The sequence below is a fragment of the Ammospiza caudacuta genome, chromosome 5 (assembly GCF_027887145.1).
Source record: "Ammospiza caudacuta isolate bAmmCau1 chromosome 5, bAmmCau1.pri, whole genome shotgun sequence".
NCBI classification, from domain to species: Eukaryota; Metazoa; Chordata; class Aves; order Passeriformes; family Passerellidae; genus Ammospiza; species Ammospiza caudacuta.
The window spans coordinates 28,399,678-28,419,002 of record NC_080597.1 but is presented as its reverse complement, the minus strand read 5'-3'; the positions used below and the strand labels follow the sequence as shown (position 1 = coordinate 28,419,002).

General features: G+C 48.6%; 2 protein-coding genes across 2 annotated transcripts; both read right to left on the bottom strand.

Moving 5' to 3' along the window:
• Positions 1-5,135: 5,135 nt before the first annotated feature.
• On the bottom strand, positions 5,136-14,544 carry MIEF1 (mitochondrial elongation factor 1). Its single transcript, XM_058804644.1, has 5 exons — positions 14,466-14,544; positions 12,995-13,143; positions 12,689-12,869; positions 10,431-10,693; positions 5,136-9,372 (listed from the first exon to the last, which is right to left on the bottom strand). The coding sequence occupies exons 2-5, from the start codon at positions 13,136-13,138 to the stop codon at positions 8,566-8,568; spliced, it is 1,395 nt and encodes a 464-aa protein (XP_058660627.1). The 5' UTR covers positions 13,139-13,143; positions 14,466-14,544; the 3' UTR covers positions 5,136-8,565.
• A 102-nt stretch (positions 14,545-14,646) lies between these two features.
• LOC131557434 (mitochondrial ribosome and complex I assembly factor AltMIEF1) lies at positions 14,647-14,971 on the bottom strand. Its single transcript, XM_058804646.1, has one exon. It carries the CDS (start codon positions 14,857-14,859, stop codon positions 14,647-14,649), a length of 213 nt encoding a protein of 70 aa, XP_058660629.1. The 5' UTR covers positions 14,860-14,971.
• Positions 14,972-19,325: the final 4,354 nt, after the last annotated feature.

Sequence of the window (19,325 nt, the reverse complement as noted above, 5' to 3'; positions counted from 1 at the left end):
TAATGTGTCTCCAGAGGCTTAGTTACTCAGAATCAGCCAGGCTGTGGCCAGCTGCCGCAAGTAAAAACATTGTGCAAATCTGGTAAGAGGGAGGTGAGTTGTAACTTGCCCAAGCATGAGTTTCCTAAGTAAAGCTACAACTGTCTGAAAATGATGTTTAGCAAAAAATATGTGTTAAGGAGGGAGAGGAAGGGATGCTGACTTTTGTTCAGACCATTGGGGGATATTTTTAGTTGTCTCATTGTCCAGCCTTATTTTATTATGATGAAAGGACTTGGGGATCAAGAAGAATCCTTCATGTGCATTAGCACATGTGGGCTCAGTTTAGCACACAAACAAAAGCCTTCCAGTTATCCAAGCAATAAAAGAACAGAAACACATTTCATGTCAACTATTGTTCTTCATGGGCCTGTAGTTGATGTGAGCCCCCTGCAGACTGTGTGCTCTGTGTCTATCTAAATGTATGTACCTGTACCTGCAAGTTATCAGCATCTGCTGGAGTCACACCTGCCAGGTGTCTTGTGCCCTTCTGTGCAAAAGGCTGAGGAGGACAGTGACAATGCACATTGCTTATTTTCTATTTTCCAATGTGAAGTTAGCAAGACCTGAGGCCTGACAGGCAGGTACAGATTATGAGACTGCAGCATCCCAGCCCAGACACCAGTGAGTGAGTGAACTTCAGTGGAGTTCTCCTTCAGTGTCTCAATGCCCCTTAGAGCAGTCAGGGGATCTTTTGAGGGTATGTGAGATGAGGTCTCTGATTCTGGTGCTGGCAGGCAGCTTCAGCAAGAACACTGACACAACAAATGTTCAGATGAAGCTCTGAAACTCATGTGAGGATAGGTTACTCTTGAGGCTGAAGCTGCCCAGGTCCCTGGGGAGGAATGCTGCAGCCATTATTCAGTAATAATTTTCCACTCTCCACAGGCAACAGCTTCTCAGCGATTTACCAGCAGACTTTGTACTGTTTTAATATATATTTGTTTACAAAGGAGGAGAGAAAAAGTCCTGGTGGATGTTGACACAACTGTGTTACCATTGAGTTTATAGCTTTTCCTGAAGGAATGCCATTTTCCCTCCTAAGGCCTCTCTGTTAGGGGATTTGGCAAATTGTGTCAGAGGGATTCTTTCAGAAGACTTTGAGCCTGTTCTGCTCCCTGCATTTGTACATGGACTGACAGGTGGCTTCAGTAGAGCCTCCTCAGGTGTGTTACAGGTGGCCTGGCCATGGACAGGCTGGATAATGGTCTCCAAAGAACACTTTGCAGCCAAAGTACCATATTGAGTAGGTGCTGTGTTCTCTCAACCCACCTGCCCTCTTGCTGCCATTGCTGTGGTGCCTGGTGAGGGAGGTTTGCAGTTCTCTTAATGGCAGGAGGTTTCTGTGCTTGACTGCTGAGAGAAGTGGTTTGAGACCTAACCCAGGTATGTCAGGAGCCAGGAGTTCTGCTGGGGAGGCACAGCTGGCCTGCTCTTCTGGCACTCAGATGGTGAGACTGTTGAGGCCCTGTCCTGGCTTCAGGAGGAGACATCTCTGGGTCTGAGGCAATGCTGGTGCTATTCAGAAAGGTAACATTTGAGCCATTCACCTCAGCCATGCAGTGTCAGTAAGATGTGCTTGGATGCACTTATCAGAAATACAGGTCTCCCCTAGGCAGGGCAGGCTCACAAAGGGGTAAATCTGTCCCAGGGCACAAAGCTTGGGAGTCACCAGTCTGCTGGTGACACCAAACATCCTCCTTGGCAATGCAAAGTGATGGACTGAAGATGCATTATTCTTCATCCATTGTCTTGTTTTACATAGAAAAAGGAAAAAAAATACAAAATTAAAAAAAAAAATTAAAAAGAGTAGAAAGATTACTAGCCCAAAATATAAGCTCACTGCTCCTTGTTTAAGAAAAGGCACCAGACTAGGTCTAGATGTTTTCTACTGTCTCTCTCACAATGCCAGGCAGCAATTTGTAAAAGAGAAGGTTTGTGCCTTGGTCACGTCCTTGCCTGAGCAGAACCCAGCCTCCCTGTGAGTGCCAGGCAGCTGGGCCCCTGTCAGCACTCTCTAACAAGCACCATGGGAGCTGCAGCTCTGCAGCCTCTGGGACTGCTGTGCCTTGTAGTGCCTTGGCTGCAGCACACCTCTGACAGTGCTGCAAACAAGCAGAGCTAAGTATGATTCACATCTTATTATCCATGTAAGTGCTGATACTTACTGTCTCCAAGGTCCCCTGTGCTAAATAAATTCAGGAATCTGAAGGCAAAAATGTCATTCTGCAATACTTCTTCCCGGAACAAATTGCTTCTTGCCTCTCAGGGGAGGTAAGGAGCCTGGTGGGGCCCTGGGAGTTTTGAAGTGATGCCCATTGTGAGAGGTAAAGAGCCAGCACAGTCCAACATTTGCCACCTGTGCCCTCGTGTCTGCTGCCTCTGAGGCCTGTCCTTTGCAATGCTGAGCACAATGAGACAAGAGGGCTGTACAGGACTGGGATCATTGTAGTGGCATGTCTTACGGGACAGTATCACCCCTGGGCTTCTGTAGAACAGTGACAATTCTACCACAGAGAGAGGAAGGGGAAAGGTGGAATCGAACTGAAGCCAGGGAATTGTTGCCTAACAAAAGAATATCCTAAACAAAACAAGTAACACAAATGAGCAACTTTTGTCCTTTATTTGTATGGAGAAGGCTTTTCATGAAGAAAGTGGTTAGAATTTTTATATATTTCCCCTGAGAAGCTTAGCACTGAGTGTTAATAGACAGATCAAAGAGCTACTTAGCCACAGGAGCCAGGGAAATTGAACCAGGGCAGCAAAATAAAAATCAATCCAACTTTTAGCGTGTTTAATGTGATTTGGTTCAGAACTGACTTCTGCATGAGTACTTAGCAAAGCTTAAGATCATGAAAAGTTTGAGTTCCTTGAGCCAAACTCTGTGTCCCATTCTCTTTGCTTTTTGTAAAATGACAAAAATGTCTCCTATCTACAGAGTGACTTGAGATGTTCCCTGCCTTACCCACTGGTTTTACCACCCTCTTCTGCCTTATTGTTTGAAAGATTATTCCACAGGATCACATACTGTAAAGAAAGGAATAATAGTCTGCTCACCATTTCTGGGTCCTTGACTTGTGAGTAATGCTGTCCTTCTCAAAGTATGCTGGTAAAAATTTTATCCTTGATTGTGCAAGGAACATTAAACCTATTCTAAGAAGGTTTGAATGTTACAAAAAAAAAAAAAAAAAAAGAGAGAGAGGAAAATAAAAAGGAGGGGAAGATATTTCTTGAATCCTTCAGATCATAAACTCAGACTGACAAGGATAAAGAAGATAAAATCCAGATTTCTCAAGCAGTTCTCCTGGGGCTGGAAGCCAACACAGGGTTTCACTGGTAGGAGGTAGAATCTCCCATTTCTTCCTTGCTGCATCTGTGGGCAAAACCCCACATTTCAAGATCTAGTCCCAGATTCAGTGAGCCATGCAGGGCCATTGAATAGTGCAGGTAGCGAGCCAAATTTTCTTCTTATCTGGAAGAAAATTTCCTCATTTGGAAGAGGCTCCTCTTTTTTTCTGTGAAACTACAAGTTGGAAGAGGTGCTTTTTTTTTCTATGAGACTAAATTTAAAAAGCAGCAGCTGTCTGCAGCTTTTCTAAAGTGTAGAATATTAAAATAAACCTTAAAAAACCATGTATGCAACTAAGTATTTGGGAACAAAAAAAGAAACATTATTAATGCAGTTCAACAGTTTAGCATGATAATCTCAAATTTGGGCTTCAGTCATCCTTTCTTCCCCAGTTTAAGATTATATAAAAAATAGGCCAGCATTTATGTATTTATTTTTGAAAATTAAGAGATGCAAAAGTAAATAAGGAAAATGTAAATTCAGGACAGGACTGTTGTTATATAACAAAGTGGACAAAATATTTTGCTTATTTCAAAATTCACTTTCCTCCTAGGGTGTTTGTTCCTTAGGCTAAGAACAAAAGAGATTCTAAGTCTTTGCAGCCTGGAGAACTACTTGTGTTCGTCTTCTTTGTAGCAACTTTTTCCATACTTGCAATAATTATCATCACTCCCCTCAATTATTTCTTCTTTACATTAAACACACTTATCTTTTGATCTTTCCTCCCTCTTCATGCCAGGACAGCTTTTATGCACAGGGGCAAACCGCTGTCTCTATTAACCATGTATTGCAGGCTCCAGGCATTCCAGGGGCTTTAACTTGAGGGGATAATGCCTGACACAGATTTCACAGAGCAGCTTATTTTAGCTGCTCCTGTAAGACTCTGTATGGCATGAAATGTGCGTGATCTCATCTGATCTGTTTCCACAGAACAGATTAAAGGAAAAAAAAAGCAAAGCAACGCAGGCAAGGGATATTAGAAAAAAAGTTGGAGATGCAGGCTCCCTTTGTATCATAAAATACCCTCTAAAACAGTTAATTACAGAGTCCTCATTAAGACAAGTCTTACAGGACAACGTTGCCACTGTAGCCTGTCTTCCAAGAATTAAGAAGCCTGGGACCCATCAACAGCAGCATGACTTCACACCTTGTTTGACATCCAACATTTCTACTCCACCTTCCCAGGCAGGCACATAAAACTGGGAATTACTGTAAAGAACTTCACCATACCAGACATGGGCCCCTGGCAAAGCAGCTTCCTCGCTGCCTCAAGGCTGATGCCTGGATAAGAGAGGCCTGGCACACAAAAACCAGGGTGTGGCTGAACAAGGGTCGGGGAGCCCGCCCAGGAAAGTTTAATATTCCAGAGGCACGGAAGCCTCTGAAGTCTGGGGAGCCACATGAAAAGCAGGTTCCTGTCCGAGCACATCGGGGAGAGGAGAGGCTCAGCACCACAATTACACATCGTCTTGTGACTGCTGTGAAAGCTGCCAGGGCCAGGACGCTGCTGCAGAGCTGATTGCTCCCTCGAGACAAGCTGCAAAGTGCTGAGCGCCCAGAGCTGCAAAGGGAAAGCAAGTGAATCAGCATGGGGCAAGCCAGTCCCCAAGCACTGCTGTGGTGCAGGATTGTATCAGCATGAAGGTGATGCACCGAGATGAAAGCAGAGAGAGAGGTTCCTTTGTTTATAAACATGCCAGAGACAACCAGGTTACTGTGGAAAGTAATTTTATTTCAGAATTCCACACACTCTGTCACAGATCATGCACTTGGACTTTCCCCTTTGCAAATCCACAGCCTCCAGGCCTGGGAGAGATGAGGCATCATCTCTTCACTTCTCACTGCTGTGCCCACATGCTAAGAATGAGGGCCCTGATGGCAGCTTGCCAGGGGGCAGAAAGCAGCCTCTTGTTTCCATAATTGCTTTTAAACACGAGAAAAGAAATCCATCTGACTTGAAAGATTAAGCAGTGGAGCTCAGCAGCAGTGAAACCCACAGCTGAGCAAGTTGGTCCTCACCCTGTGGTTACAGGGAATAAGACAACAATCTCATGGGAAGCTTGTGTGAGCTAAGCTAGAGCAGAACACAGGGAGACATTCTTGGAGCTGAGCAGCCACCAGCCCAATGGGCGTGCCCTGGGCTTCTTACAATCAATCAGTCTGAGCCGCTCTGCCAGGAAGGGGGCCTGGAGCTGCCCTTTCACATTCAGCTTTAGGTTCTCCTGCTCTGTGCTACAGATTTGGCCAGGAAGCAGCCCACCTGCAGGTAAGCCAGCCCTCCAGGCCGTACATCAACACATGTACTGCATTTAATACTGAAAGGTGCCAGTTTGAAAGACTCTGCAACATTCTGTTTGACCCAAAGGCTGGGTGCAGCATTAGTGGTTGTTTCCTGCACACTTTGCCTACACCTTCTTCCCTGCTTCTATTGCCTCTTATACCTGACCTTGCTCTTAAAATATTCCTAGTTGCAGTGTCCCTGTGACCCATCACATCTTTGGCCTTTGTCAAGACTGCCACTGCCAGGGCAGCTATTGCCTGCTGTGGTGGCTGCCTGTGGGAAGTGATCCTTTGCCTCCTGAGAACAGGCTCATAGCCAGCTCAGAAGAGGGCAAAAGTGAAGGGAAGAAATTATGGAGATGGTTGATGCAAGTGAAGTGGAGCAGAGTCTACAAAAAAGGCAAAAAGGCAGCTTCAGTCTCCATTTGATACACAAATTGAGCTCAATAGCAGCAAAAAATGGCCATAAAATATTAATTCATTAGGTTGTCAGGAAGAAGTAAAAGCATTCATGTAAAAAATTATATATACAGATATGTATGTGACAACTGTTCTCAGGTCATATCTCACCTTTTCTTTTTTGTATCTAGAGTTTTAATCATTTCCAACCACACTGCTGTTAAAATGTGAAGACCACAGTACTGGAGTCAGCACCAAGTGAGGGGTGACATCACACTGAAGAAATGAGCTTTGGGGGAACTCCTGACAACCCAGATATTTTAATATTTTTGTTGACCTTCAAGTAATTAAAAACAAGGGGAATTCCCCCCAGTAGCCTATAGGCTCCAAGTCTCATCTGTCTGCTTTTAGGGTAGAAAGGCTGACATCAGAAAGGCAGTGGGGAGCAAGGGAAGGAAGAGGGGGAAAAAGTCTGGGAACCAGAGTGAAGAGCAATCAACAGTTGAACAACACTGACTGCTGCAAAACACAAAGTCATACAAATGGGATTCCTGTTAACCTTTGATAGACTATAGACTTTATATACACACACAGACTCCAAAGTACACATCTGGCAGTCTAGAAAATACCAGTACCCTAAAGATTAAATAATTTAAAATGCAACGTTGCGTTATCACTGTTTACAGAATGCTGTCTGACACACTGGCTAAAATGGACGGATTGTCCGAGAAATTGCTCCCTCCCTCACCTCACCAGCACTGCCTCTAAAAAAAACCCAGGGTGAAAGACTTCCCTCCGTGCTTCCACTCTTGAAATTCACCTTGAAACTTCTCTTTCAAAGATGGGGGAAGTCCTGAGAGGAAGGGAGGAGAAAAGGAAAAAAAGGATTCCTGCTCCCTCCAAACTCTGCTGCTACAGTACTCCTCTCCACTGGCTAAGGAGGCTGGACAGCAAGGGTGAAAAAAGCTCCTACAGCAGGGAAAAGGCAAACATGCTTCTGAAACAATAGTTATGCTGGTCTTTTGAGATACATACAGAGCTCCACACTCAGGGGGACACCTTCTCTCCCACTTTTTGAAGACAGCAGGTGGCTAAATGCAGAGTATAAAGAGTCTACAGCCTGAGAGCAGCAACAGACAGGAGTGAGCACAACTGCACTGCCAACAGGTCCAAAGAGATGGAATGGGAAGGTATGCCCTCACCAGCTTTCTAAGAGTATTTGTTAAATGGGAGCACTGGAAAGTCAGCACATGGGAATGAGGAAAGGGATGGACAGCCTCAGTTCTGGGGAGGAGACTAAAGCACACAGAGCAGATGGCAAAGCTAATGCATCCCTAAATGCCAGCTTTGTATATGTACCCTAATATCACTATATGGGACAGAACCTTGCTGATGTCACCAATTCAGTTCTATCACCTTCACAGCCTTAAGAGCTGGTGAGAATCTGGCTTGTGTGTGGCTCTTCCAAAGCCCTTTGAGGCATGCAATCTTTTTTCCACCTCCAGTAAAAGCTCTTGGGGGAAAGATGAAAAAAAAAAATCCCCATTCCCATGTGTGTCTCCCACCCCTCCCCTATGATCACCCTCTCTTCCTCTAGGCCAGAGACAACTGAAGAGCTGCCTTGTTCTCCGCTCCCGAGGCCATTCCCAGGAGATCTGGCTAGGCAGGAACAGCAAGCTCTGCTCCTTCAGCCTCATCACACAACCAGACCACAAAGGCTCCTTCCTCCCCTGTGACAGCCTCAACAACAATTGTCTGTACAGGACGTTGTGTGGCAGCAGACTGGACAAATTTTGGCCCTTAATCCTGAACCCAGCTTCCAAAGGATGAGAAGGCTCCATGGGAGCAGGAGCTGCGGGAATTCTTCAATTTCAAGCTCTGCAGCCCTAAATATTGCCAGTGTAATCATTATCCACTCAGAAATACAAAAACAACCCTATCCAAAATATCTCACTCAGTCTGCCCTGCATGACTGGGCCAAAAGGACATAAAAGAAAGGAAAGTGAGACAGTGTAGGACAGCAGAGAAAAAGAAACATAGGGCAAAATCAGGCTGGAGGAAATTAAACAACCTCAGTGCAAGTCTGCTAAAGTCATTACTGGATTTACCAGCCCAGTTCCACCTTCTTCAGACCAAAAAGGGTTTGCTGCAGTAAATGTACTACAGAAGAAAGAAGTGCATAGTTTGGTTTATTTTTTTTTGGTAGACACTAAAAACTCATCAGAATTTATGTGAAGATCTCAGAGCTGCAGTTTTAGCCTCTCCTCCCTAGCCAATGGGCACCTATTGGGGCAGAGATGGTGGAAATGGACCAGTAGCACCAAGAAATTCAGTGGGAGCACCAACTCCAAAGCAGGAATTACTAATGAACCAAAAGGGGGGGAGTGGTGAAGAGAGAGAGAGAGAGGGAGACAGGGAGAAGTGGAGGAGACATAATTCGCAGTAATCAAAGTCTGCATTGGCTGAACTCTATCAACACTTCCCTAGGTAAGGCCCCATTACGTCTGCAGCAAGACCTCTGGCTCTGACAGAGAGCTGTAGAGGGTGTAGCCCAACTCATCCACTTCTTCAGGGGTGAGCTCTGAGAACAAGTTCACCTTGGGGTTCAGGGCACTAGGGAGGACACCAGCCTCCAGGTGGCGGATCAGCCCCTTCAGGGCCTGCAAGAAGCGGTCAGCCAGCATGTCCTGGGACCAGTCAGACTCCTCCTGGGACAGGTGCAGGATGACGTTGGTGAGCTGGCTGGCAGTGAGGTGTCCCAGAGCCGGGTTCAGCTTGCACACTGCTTTGAAGATCTTGAGGCACAAGCAGCGGCAGCCAGAATCCCCCTGGTCCAGGGCGCGGAGGCGCGCCGTTTCCGCCGGCCGCAGGCTCAGGCGCCACAAGTTGTCGTTCTGGGCCAGTCGGTGAGGTTTGGCAACGAGGACGATGTCCCCCAGTGTCAGGGATGGCAGAAAGTCAATAAAAAGATGCCGATCTGCATCATACTGCACTTCCAGAGTCAAATCTGCTGGGGGAGCTGCCGGACGGATCACGTAGTCCAAGAGACTCCCGATTGCTGGCCAGTTGATGGACCCAGCTACAACTTTTTCAAAGGTGTCTGCTACAGTTTTGGGGGAAAGGTAACCTCCCACCACACAGCGGTCCCAGTAGCTGCTCCCGCGAGGAAAGTACTCTGGGTTTTCTCGACGCACCAGGTAGAAGCCAGGAATGTTCATGATGGTGTCCTCCCCGGGGATACACGACCACAGGTTCTGCTCCAGCATGAGAGGTACAATGAGCTGGATGTGGTCAGCTGTCACTACCTTTCACAAGAGAGAAAAGTCAATAAGAATAAGCTTTCTCTCTCCACATTCATTTTATTCACCACCTTTAGATAGCCTTCTGTCCAAAGGAACCTGGAATGAGGATTCAGCTGTCTCGCTCTCCTCTCTGCGTGGGATTCCCAGCCTCCCTTTGTTAAAAGGCATTCTGAAGGACTATTTTCAGCCATCAGTGGGATAATTCCAAGGTATAGCTGAAGCTAGTGCTTACGTGGTATGTACTATTTAGAAACCTGACATGGACTGCATATAGATGAATCATTCTGCCACATATTGCTTTAAATCTGCTCCTCGATTGTGAGGTGCAGCTGGCCGAGGGCACGGCAACACCACAATTTAAACAGGAGACAGAGTTTCAAGTTTCTTGACAAGCTTCTGTTGCCATGGTTTAATAATCCAATGCTACAGCTAGGTACACTGCCCTCACCTGGTCTGCCACATTGTTTGGAAAAAGGTTGTTAAAGATCCCTTTTCATCAATGTGATTAAGACCCCAGGTCTAATTTTCACTGGACATTCCATGCTCCATTCCAGAGCTCTGACTCAAACAAAGAAGTGTGCCTCTGAATCACTCACTATAGCCATGGGAGATATATGCCATCAGGGAGATATTGTAGCAGGGACTGCTGTCCAATCCAGGTCTGTCATGCATTAAAAAAAAAAAAAAAAAAAAAAAGGGTAGGAAAGACCTACATGAATACATGGGAGTTCTAAGGGAGTGTATTTGGATGGTTACAGAGGGATGGAGAGAAAACAAACACGTACCGGAGAAATAGCAAGAAAAACACAACTAAAAGAAGAGACAGAGGAGAAACAAAGAAGGACAAAACAAAAAAGCAAAGACTTTGCAGACAATGACAGAGCAGCCTGGTCATGCCTGTTCAAACAGCACTGTGGAAATCGACGCCTGGCTCCACAGTGGGAGAGGCAGCACCAGGGGCCTTATTACTGAGGAATGCTGTGCTGAGCCAGCAGCGCCACCAGGGAAGGCTGAACCGCCGCTGCGTGGTCAGCCTGCTGCCCGAGGAGCCCAGGAGTTACCTGCAGGTCGTCGTAGAGGCTGCCGCTGAGGTACATGTCCCGCAGGGGCATGTCGGGCAGCTTGGCGCGCAGGAAGCTGCGCAGCTCCGCGCAGATGTCCACGGCCGCCTGCTTGGCCCGAGCCTGCTCGTCCGCCGGGATCGCCACCCGCCGCCGGTAGTACGCCAGCAGCTTCTCCTGCAGTGACAGCCGAAGGCGGGACTTCTTCAGCTCCACCTGACTCCTCTTGGCAGATGGCTTGGCCTTTGTGGGTCGACAGAAGTCTGCAGGACAGAAGAGGAACTGTTGAGGTTGCAGCTCATTTCGCTGCGAAGCGTTGCGCAGAACAGAATCTGCAGCGCGGAACTGCGGCCTCCCAGGTCTCAAAAAGCTCTTGGCAGACATTTTGCAGGCTTCATGAGCTACCACTCCAAAGGGGCGTGCCAATGAACTTCAAAACATACTAGTAAGAGCATCAAAATGCATGAAAACAAGTTACTAGATTTGAAATTTAGCCAGACTAATATTGTGTACAAGGATGTAATTTTAATGGCTACGTGGGTAATAGCTCAATTTCATCAAAAATTCAGTGCTGTTACCAGTTCAAAAGCTTTTAGTGTGACACCAGATCAGTGAATAAAACACTTTTGAACAACCACCATCATCTCTTTGAGTTTTTACCATTGAAACAAATTACCAGCAAAACCCAGTCCTGACTAGCATATCAGAGAAGACTGTGCCACCTGGAAATGAAACAGTTGTTAGGAGCCTGATCAGCAGTTATTAGGATGATTAGCAGTTATTAGGATGATGAGCTGACAGATCCTGGGGCCATCCCAGCTCAGGCCATCATAGCTCCAGTGATACCCCCACTGAAACTTTCACTGCAAAAAGACCAGAGAGCCCACTCAGAGGCACAATGCAACAACACAAGGTTTACATTGTATCTGCATTACTAAACAATATCTGACCTGCACAGATTCTCTGAGTCTCTTCTTTTCTGACTGGTTTCCCAAAGAAATAAATCGATGCTTCCCATCCATTTCAGATTTCTCTTAACATGGACAAAGAGTTTCAGATATTAACAATGATAATTAAAGGGGAATTACAGATCTAAGAGAACTTTGGAAGGGCTATGACACCTAGAGGGGCACAGGAGAAATCCCCAAGTCAGTGGCCCCATTAAAGCAATTGGCTGTTACCAATTTTTGTTTGATGATTTGGCCACACAACGCATGAGGAATGGCTGACCAAGCTGTACACAAAGCCATCTATCCCAGCCTCAGCAGCTGCTGTCTCTTGTCCCACTGGATTCTTCTGGACAGATTTGAGCTTTTTTCATGTAAAGGAAATAATGCACTAAACCATAGGGAACTGGATTTCCTTGCCTATTTATGAAAAAAATTATTTTTCCATACTGAGTTTTAATTTACTTCTAATTGAAGAATTTAAGACACCATCATCAAAGTTTTTATTACTCAGCCCATATGCTTGAGGACTCCAATCAAAATGTCTAGACCCCATTTAACACAGCTGTCTAATTTTTAATGTTTCCTCAGCAGAAAAAAACTATTGCCATTCCAAAGACAACTTCCTTTAAAATAATCTGGAAGTCAAGTTAATACCTTGATTCTGATTTTTAGTTTACATCTCCAAGTATAAATCGGGGATAGAAAGTAAAACCATTGAGAACAAAGAACCAACCACATGTAACAAAACATGGCTGGATTCTAAATTACTGATTATCCCACCCAGAAAGAAAACTACAGGACACTTCCTATAGACTATTGAAGAAAAACACAGTGATAAGCAGCACTAAACAGGGAAATGTCGATCCAGAAATTATTGGGAAAATGGTAGCAATAATACAGGAAATGCCATTATAAACTGCTAGTACATTCACAGCTTGAATACTCCCCCCTTAAAAAGATGCAAGCAAACTGGAATGACCCAAAGAAAGGCAGCAGAGTGCTTGAAACGAATGCAATAGCTTTCTATCAGGAAAGATTAGATATTCAGATTAAAAGAGCAAAAATTAGGGAGAATAAAGCTTAACACCATGCAGTCATGAAAGGAATGAAGAGTGCAAATAGATGATCATTACTGATTTGTTCCCAATGTCAGTTCTGATTCTTCAGGTTACCAGTGCACCTGCTTAAAAGAAAAACATAAAAATCCTGGGCCAGACAGGGTATTTCCTTCTTCTGCACTCCATTAAACAAATGCAGGGTTTATAGGCCTGGATGACTGTGATGCAGGAGGATGACCATGCCTCTTACCAGTGTCTGCAGCTGAAGGTTCAGTGGGAAGGGTCTGCAGGGAGCGGCTGAGGCTGCTCTTCATGTCCTGGGTCAGCAGGCGTGAGGAGGAGCCCAGCCAGTTTGGCTCTTCCCAGCTTCTCTTTCCCGACTGGCCCAAGCGAGTGGGGCTGCTGGGAGCGCTGATTGCCCGGTCGTACATCTAAAGCGGAAGGGTTTGAGTCACCGAGGGGCCAACGCTGCCATCGTACCCAGGCCACTGCGGGCACCCCGCTCCCGGAGCCGTGCCGGGTGCTGGCCGTGGCACCCCCTCATTCCCTCGCTCACCCTCTTGACGGCCAGCGTGGCGATGCCCAGCATGGCGGCGCCGCCCACGCCCAGCACCAGCCGCGCGTTGGCCAGCACGAAGTCGATGGCGGTGCCGATGCCGTTGTCATCCTTCTTCCCTCTGCGCTGCCCAGCGCCTGCCATCTCACCTGCGAGGGACAGGAGGCACACCGTGGCACAAAATGGTGGCTCACGCCCTCCTCCCACACCTCCCACCCGCTGCTGCCCCAGGCTTTACCACAGGAAGGGACCACCCAGCCCTGCGCCCTCTCCAATTATGTTCCCTCAAATTGCTGCTTGTTCCCAGCAGTGCCAGGACAGCACTGACCAATCAACATCCAGTGCCTCAGGAAACACATCCAAATTTGAGGTGAGGTTTCTAATAATTGCAGAGGTTTAATGAAAGAAAGCAAAATTTACATCCACAGTGTTTTGCAATAAAATCCTGCATATTAAGCAAAACCCTCTAACTATTGTGGTATTTTTCTTATAATTTGTGCTTCCCAACCAAAGCACATCCAATTTATTTTGTAATCTCTAATGTAACAAGTGTGATTTTGCTTACAGACAAGGCAATACATGGTTGGTCAACTGTCTGGCACAGAGTGGAATCTTCCCCAAGAAGTGACAGGCAGTCTCAGAGCTTCCATTCACAGATTAATTTCTGAACAGTGTCCAACCCCAGATACTTCAAAGACACCCAAGAATCAGCAGCAGAGACCACAACACATCATAAAAATAACAGCTCCCTTGCCTTCATTTGATGTTTATTCCTGCCCTGGAGGCTGGTGGGTTTGACTCTCAGACAAATCATGTCAAACACTGACATGAATATTTTCCTACATGTATACTTCTGTGTCCTCAAATTGCCATTAAATGTGACATTGAGATTTAAATTTAAAGAGTCTGTCAGGCCAACATGGCCTCAAGCTGTGCCAGTGATGGCTCAAGCTGGACATCAGGCGGAATTTCCTCACAGAATGGGTGATGAGACATTGGAATGGGCTGCCCAGCGAGGTGATGGAGTCACCATCCCTGGGGGTGTTTAACTTGGACGTGACAGGCAGTGCCTTCTAGTCACAAGGTGGATATCAGTCAAAGATAGGATTCAATGAGCTCAGAGGCCTATTTCAACCTCAATGATTCTGTGATCCTGTAAAAGACATTTTACCATCACTGTAGCCATAGGGAGATCCCAAGTGAACCTACATGAAAACCCCAAGAAACTCCTGCACTGTGACTTTAGGGCTGTTTTCTGCGTCAGTGTCCAAGGCTCTGAGCCTGCCTGCCTGGGGTGGTTGAAAACTGCCCTGTGTTTTTTCCAAAGCCAAGCCAGCGGGAATGTTCCTGCCTGGGTGAACCAAGAATACATTCACTTGTCATCCCCAAGCAGAACAAACCCCACACTTTTGCAACGCTCACTGTAACAGCATCATGAAGAGCACGGTTTACATCATTGTAAATGACCTACCTGTGACCTAATGCATTTGTGAAGAGAACAGGAGAGCCCTCCTGGTGTGCCTGTGGAAGCACCTTCAGGACTTCTTCAAGAAAGTGGTGGGTAGTGAGTGTTAATCATCTCTTCTGGCGGGCGAGGGGATTTTGGAAAGAAGAGGGAGGTACGTGGGACCGGTGGGAGCTACAGGGAATGGCTAAACCAGGCCCCCGAGGCTGCTCCGCAGGAAAGCCTGCCCCTTCTCCAGCTGCCTTTCCTTGTCCTCCAGCCGCTGCAGCCCCTGGTTCCGGCGGAACTCGCGGCGGATGGAGGCCAGGTAGAAATCCCGGTCGGTGTAGCGCAGGCCGCGGCCGCGGCGCAGCAGAGCCCGGTACAGAGTCAGCACCGCCTCCCGGGACCACGCGGCCATGGGGGACAGCTGTGCGGCGCGGGCGGGCGACCGGCAGAGGGGTGACCGACGGCGGGATCCGGGTCAGCTTCTCCCTCCCCGAGGGCCCCGCCGGCGGCCGCTCGGTGGCGGGCCCCGCTCGGCGCCGGGGCCGCCTGTCCAACGGCGCGGGGTAACGGCCGGTGCGGGCCGCGGGCGCCGCTCAGCCCCGCGGGAGGAGCGCGGCCGCCCCGCTTTCACCGGCTGCGCGCGGGGCCGCTCCGGGCCGCTCCCGGGGTCACCCGGCAGCACCGCGCTTCCGCTTCCGGGCCGCGCCCCCGCGCCCGCCAATGGCAGCGCCGGCGCCGCGGGCAGCGAGCCGCGCGGGCCTGGGGCGGCGGCGGCGCGGCGCTACCGCCCCCTGGCGGCCGGGAGGGAGGAGAGCGGCCCGCGCCCGGCCCCGCCCACCTCGGCGCCCGGCCCCGCCACCTCGGGATGCTCCTGCCGGGAAGGGCCCCGGCAGCCCCTGCTGCTGCTGCCCGGGGTTCCGTGTGCCCCGTGGGGCTCCGTGTGCCCCGTGGGGCTCCGTGTGCCGTGTGGGGCTCCGTGTGCCGCAGCACAGCACGCTGGCCCGAGAGGCAGCGTGTCTGCCGTGCGCCACGGTCACGAATCGCGGATTCCGTGAAGTTGGAGAAGAGCTCTGAGAGCAGGGAGTCCAGGTTCTGGCTGAACAACACCTTGTCAACCACATCATGGCACCCAGTGCCACGTCCAGTCTTTCCGGTGACTCCACCAGCTCCCTGGCAGCCCATCCCTAATGTCTAATGGCCCTTTCTGCAAAGGAATTCCCCCAATGTCCAACCTGACCATCCCCTGGAAGAGAGCCATGTGTCAATGCTGCATCTCAAGGTACTTCTGACTTCTGGGATGCTTTTTGCAAACTAACTTATCAAATTCAAGCTCCTTTTCTTTATCTCCAAGGAACCCCCAGAGACCAAGGCTTGGTCTGGAAGCCTCAAGGCTCTAGGAGAAGGGCAGTAGCTGGCGGCCTCTCTGGGGTCTGCTTGAGCTGATGGAAGGAAACTCCCAAAGCTAGAACTTTTTGCTCCACTGTCCAGGTGTAAATCCCACTTTTCCATTCTCACCTTCTCTACTATGAGGCATCTCTGGGGCATATATATTTCTCCTTAGCCATCTCCTCCTCCCCAGGTCCTACCTAAATATAAACCATAATGTGCTGTGCCTCCCCTGGAAGGGAGGGGGAGAGAAGGACCAAATGGTGTGTAACAGAGGAGAGCCACATCACTTCACACAATTCTCAGCGACACCAGATATTACAGTGATAGAACTAAACAGGAAGAAAAACAGAAGCTCTGGACTGGCTCACTCCATGCCAATCTCCTCTTGTTCATTTCCTTTCTGAGATAAACAACCCCAATCGTTTTGATCTCTCTGTGAGCGAATTTGCTATGCCCCTAATCAGCCCTTTCTGAGAAGGGCTTACTTGAACTGCAGACAGTATTCCCAGAGAGGCCGTGCTAGTCATTTACATAATAGCATTATCATATTTTCCATATTATTCCCTCCTTCTTCCTTCTGCATGCTAATATTTTGCGTGTGCTTTTTTTTTTAACTTGCAGCTACTTTCAGAGCCAGGGTTTGTGTGACATCCATATTATTTCTTGGGTTGCTAGAGAACATCTGGAGCTTTGTAATTCTTATGTGCAATTTGTTTTCCCTCTTCTGACCTTGCACATATCCAGATGATCCTTGGCAAATATGTGGTGTTCCCCATTTGCCAAATTTGCATTTTACTCAGTCCTTTTTTATCTCCTCAAGAGTCAATAGCTTTGAGTCAACTTTTAGAAATGTTCGGTATATTGCTCATCTTTATTTCCAGATCATCAGTTCATATACTGGGCTGTCCAAGACCTCAGAGGCAGCACTCACATTCCCTACTCTTAACCTGCTGCCAGAATGAAAATTGATCCTTGACCCCTCCTCCCAGCTTCCTGCCTCCTCCTTGGGTTCTTAATCCTCAGAAATACTTCTCACAAGCGGGCTCTGTCACCCCTGGGCAGGTGTGCTGATCAGCCCAGTCCCCAAAATTCTCGAGTCTGGATCAAAACTTGAGCAGCCATATCAATGGGATAGTACTCCTCTGGTGTACTATCAATGGGAGCTGCCAGGTCAGGCAGAGCAGTGATGGATTTCCCTGCTGCCCTCCTGCCATGGCAGCCAAGGAGTGCCACCTCCACAAGTGCCCGTCCCCAGCCCAGACCCTTGGGTCATGCCTCTTTTGGTGTTTCTCTCTGTTCTTTTCCCCAGGCTGGCTGCCAGCTCCTGGGCCCCTTGCCAGCAGCTGCGTGTGCGCGTTGGGAGCTCCTCCACCCACGCTGTGCAGCGTGTCCGTGTGCCCCAGAGTGCCCCAGCCCCTGGGGGACATCACTTGCTGTGCCCGCTGCCCCACCCGGGCTGCCCACGCCTGCATTGCGGGGCAGGGCCTCAACCTGCCCCCAACCTGCCCCCAACCTGCCCCCAGCCTGCCCTCAGCCTGCCCCTTCTCCCTTGCAAAGAGGAATAAGAGGACTAAGGCATCCCCTCCTGTCCCTCGCCTCCTTGGGGGTCTCTGGAGCTGCCACTCCTCTGCTGGTCTTCTCATGCTTGCAGCCAGTCCCCCCACTCAGGCAGCCACTGCCACAGGCTTTGATGGCCACTAAAACCAGCAAATGGCTGCCCCTGAGCCCAGCTTGCAGCCTCTGTTCCTGGCAGCCAGGTGCCATGCCCAGGCCTTCCCCACCACCTGTTCTGCAAGGGCAGCACCATTCCCAACCAGGGAGACATCCCTGTGCTGCCTCTCACCAGGCAGTAAACCCTCCCTGGCAGCAGGGGGGTGAATGTGAGCCTTAGAGCTGCAAATGGCATTTTGGAGGGGCTCTGTAGGGATGGGAAGCCAACTGTGCTTGGAAACAGAAGGCTGGTCTCTTAGAGGAGCCAGAAAGAAGTTCTAAAATATGAGGGGGAAGGTGGATAGTGACCCACCAATGGTATCTGAGTTTGAACTTAACATCTTTAGTATCTTCTAGTAAATGGACCTCATAGGAGGCCTTTTGGCAGTCTCAGCCCCGTTCAACAGCTCTCTCTTTAGCTGCGGCTCTGTTTCTTTACTTTTCTTGAGCAGTTGCAAGGATTAATGGCATTTGAGATCCTGCTCTCCAGCTGTGACAAGCCAAGAGGGGTGGAGGCCCAAGGGTGGCACTGGTGGCTTCATTCCCTGAAGCCCAAGCAGCTTTGATGCTGAGTGCATGTGGGACGGCAGGTGGTGAGGGAGGAGAGACCACTGGTACACAGCCACCTTTCAAGGGGCATCCCTGGTTTAGAGGTGAAACCCACCTTGTAGTAGGGACAGTAAATATCTGACCTGGGCAGCCATGCTCAGGCTGTGTTTTTGACAGGGGGAAGAAGGGAAAGGTCCCAGCCTTGCTGCAGCTGAAGTGGGGCTTTCCAGACCCCCAGCCTTCCATCCCTGCAGTGCAGGGGGCTGCAAACACCATCAGCAGTGAGTGGTCTCCTGTGTGAAACAGAGCTGCTGTCCCCATGAGGGACTGCACTGACAGCCAGTCAGTGAGGAGGCTCAGCTTTATTACCTAACACATTGAAATTCCTTCTGTTGTACTTTTACAATTGGCCTGTGCCCACCTTCACTCCCAGCTCGACTGTGTTTCTACAAACAAATTTCTCCATGGCTGGGTTTGTTGGGGACTTTTCTCATTATTCCCTGACTGGTAAGATTCCATCCCCCGCCCTCCCCCTCCTCATTTTTCCCTTTGCACCAGCTGCATGCTGCAGGAGGTTTACAGAGCCATTCAGAGACCCTACTTTTGTGAGTGCTGTTGTCCTTGCAGTCTTGCATCCCTATGGCAGCCCCTGTTTTCTGCAGGGGGAGTGTCAGCAGAGAGCAGAGGGCTTGCAGCTGGTGGTACCACCTGCCTGAGACAAGCTGCACATGCTGACCTCAGGCTTTCTTGTGCTCCTTCACCTGCTGTGTGCTGGGATGAGGCACTCTCAGCATGAACATGGGATTTTGGTTTGTGTAAGGGTATCCTGAACTCCAGCATCAGGTATGGTTTGGTCCCATGTACATACAGACCACCTGAGAAGGGCATGGCTGCTTATCTTTCTGCTTCTCTTCTTTTTCTAAGCAAAGGCTACAATTGCACACCTTGCCTAAGTAAGTCACAGGCCCTTAGATTTATTTTTGTTCCATTTATCTGGTTTTGGTTTTGCTATGGTCTGACATTCACTTCTGGGTAAGAGTTTGAGATAAAAGCTTTAAAAACACTGCGAAGCAAAAATAAGTGGGTAAATGTTTTCTACATTCTTTTATTTTTGTGTGTATGCCTGGTTCTTAGTAAGTGTCTGAGGGGGAAAAAATATATATATAACTGATGATTTGTTGCTCTCTCTTTGGAAAAAGTCCAGACTGTAGAACAGGGCTAAAATGCCAG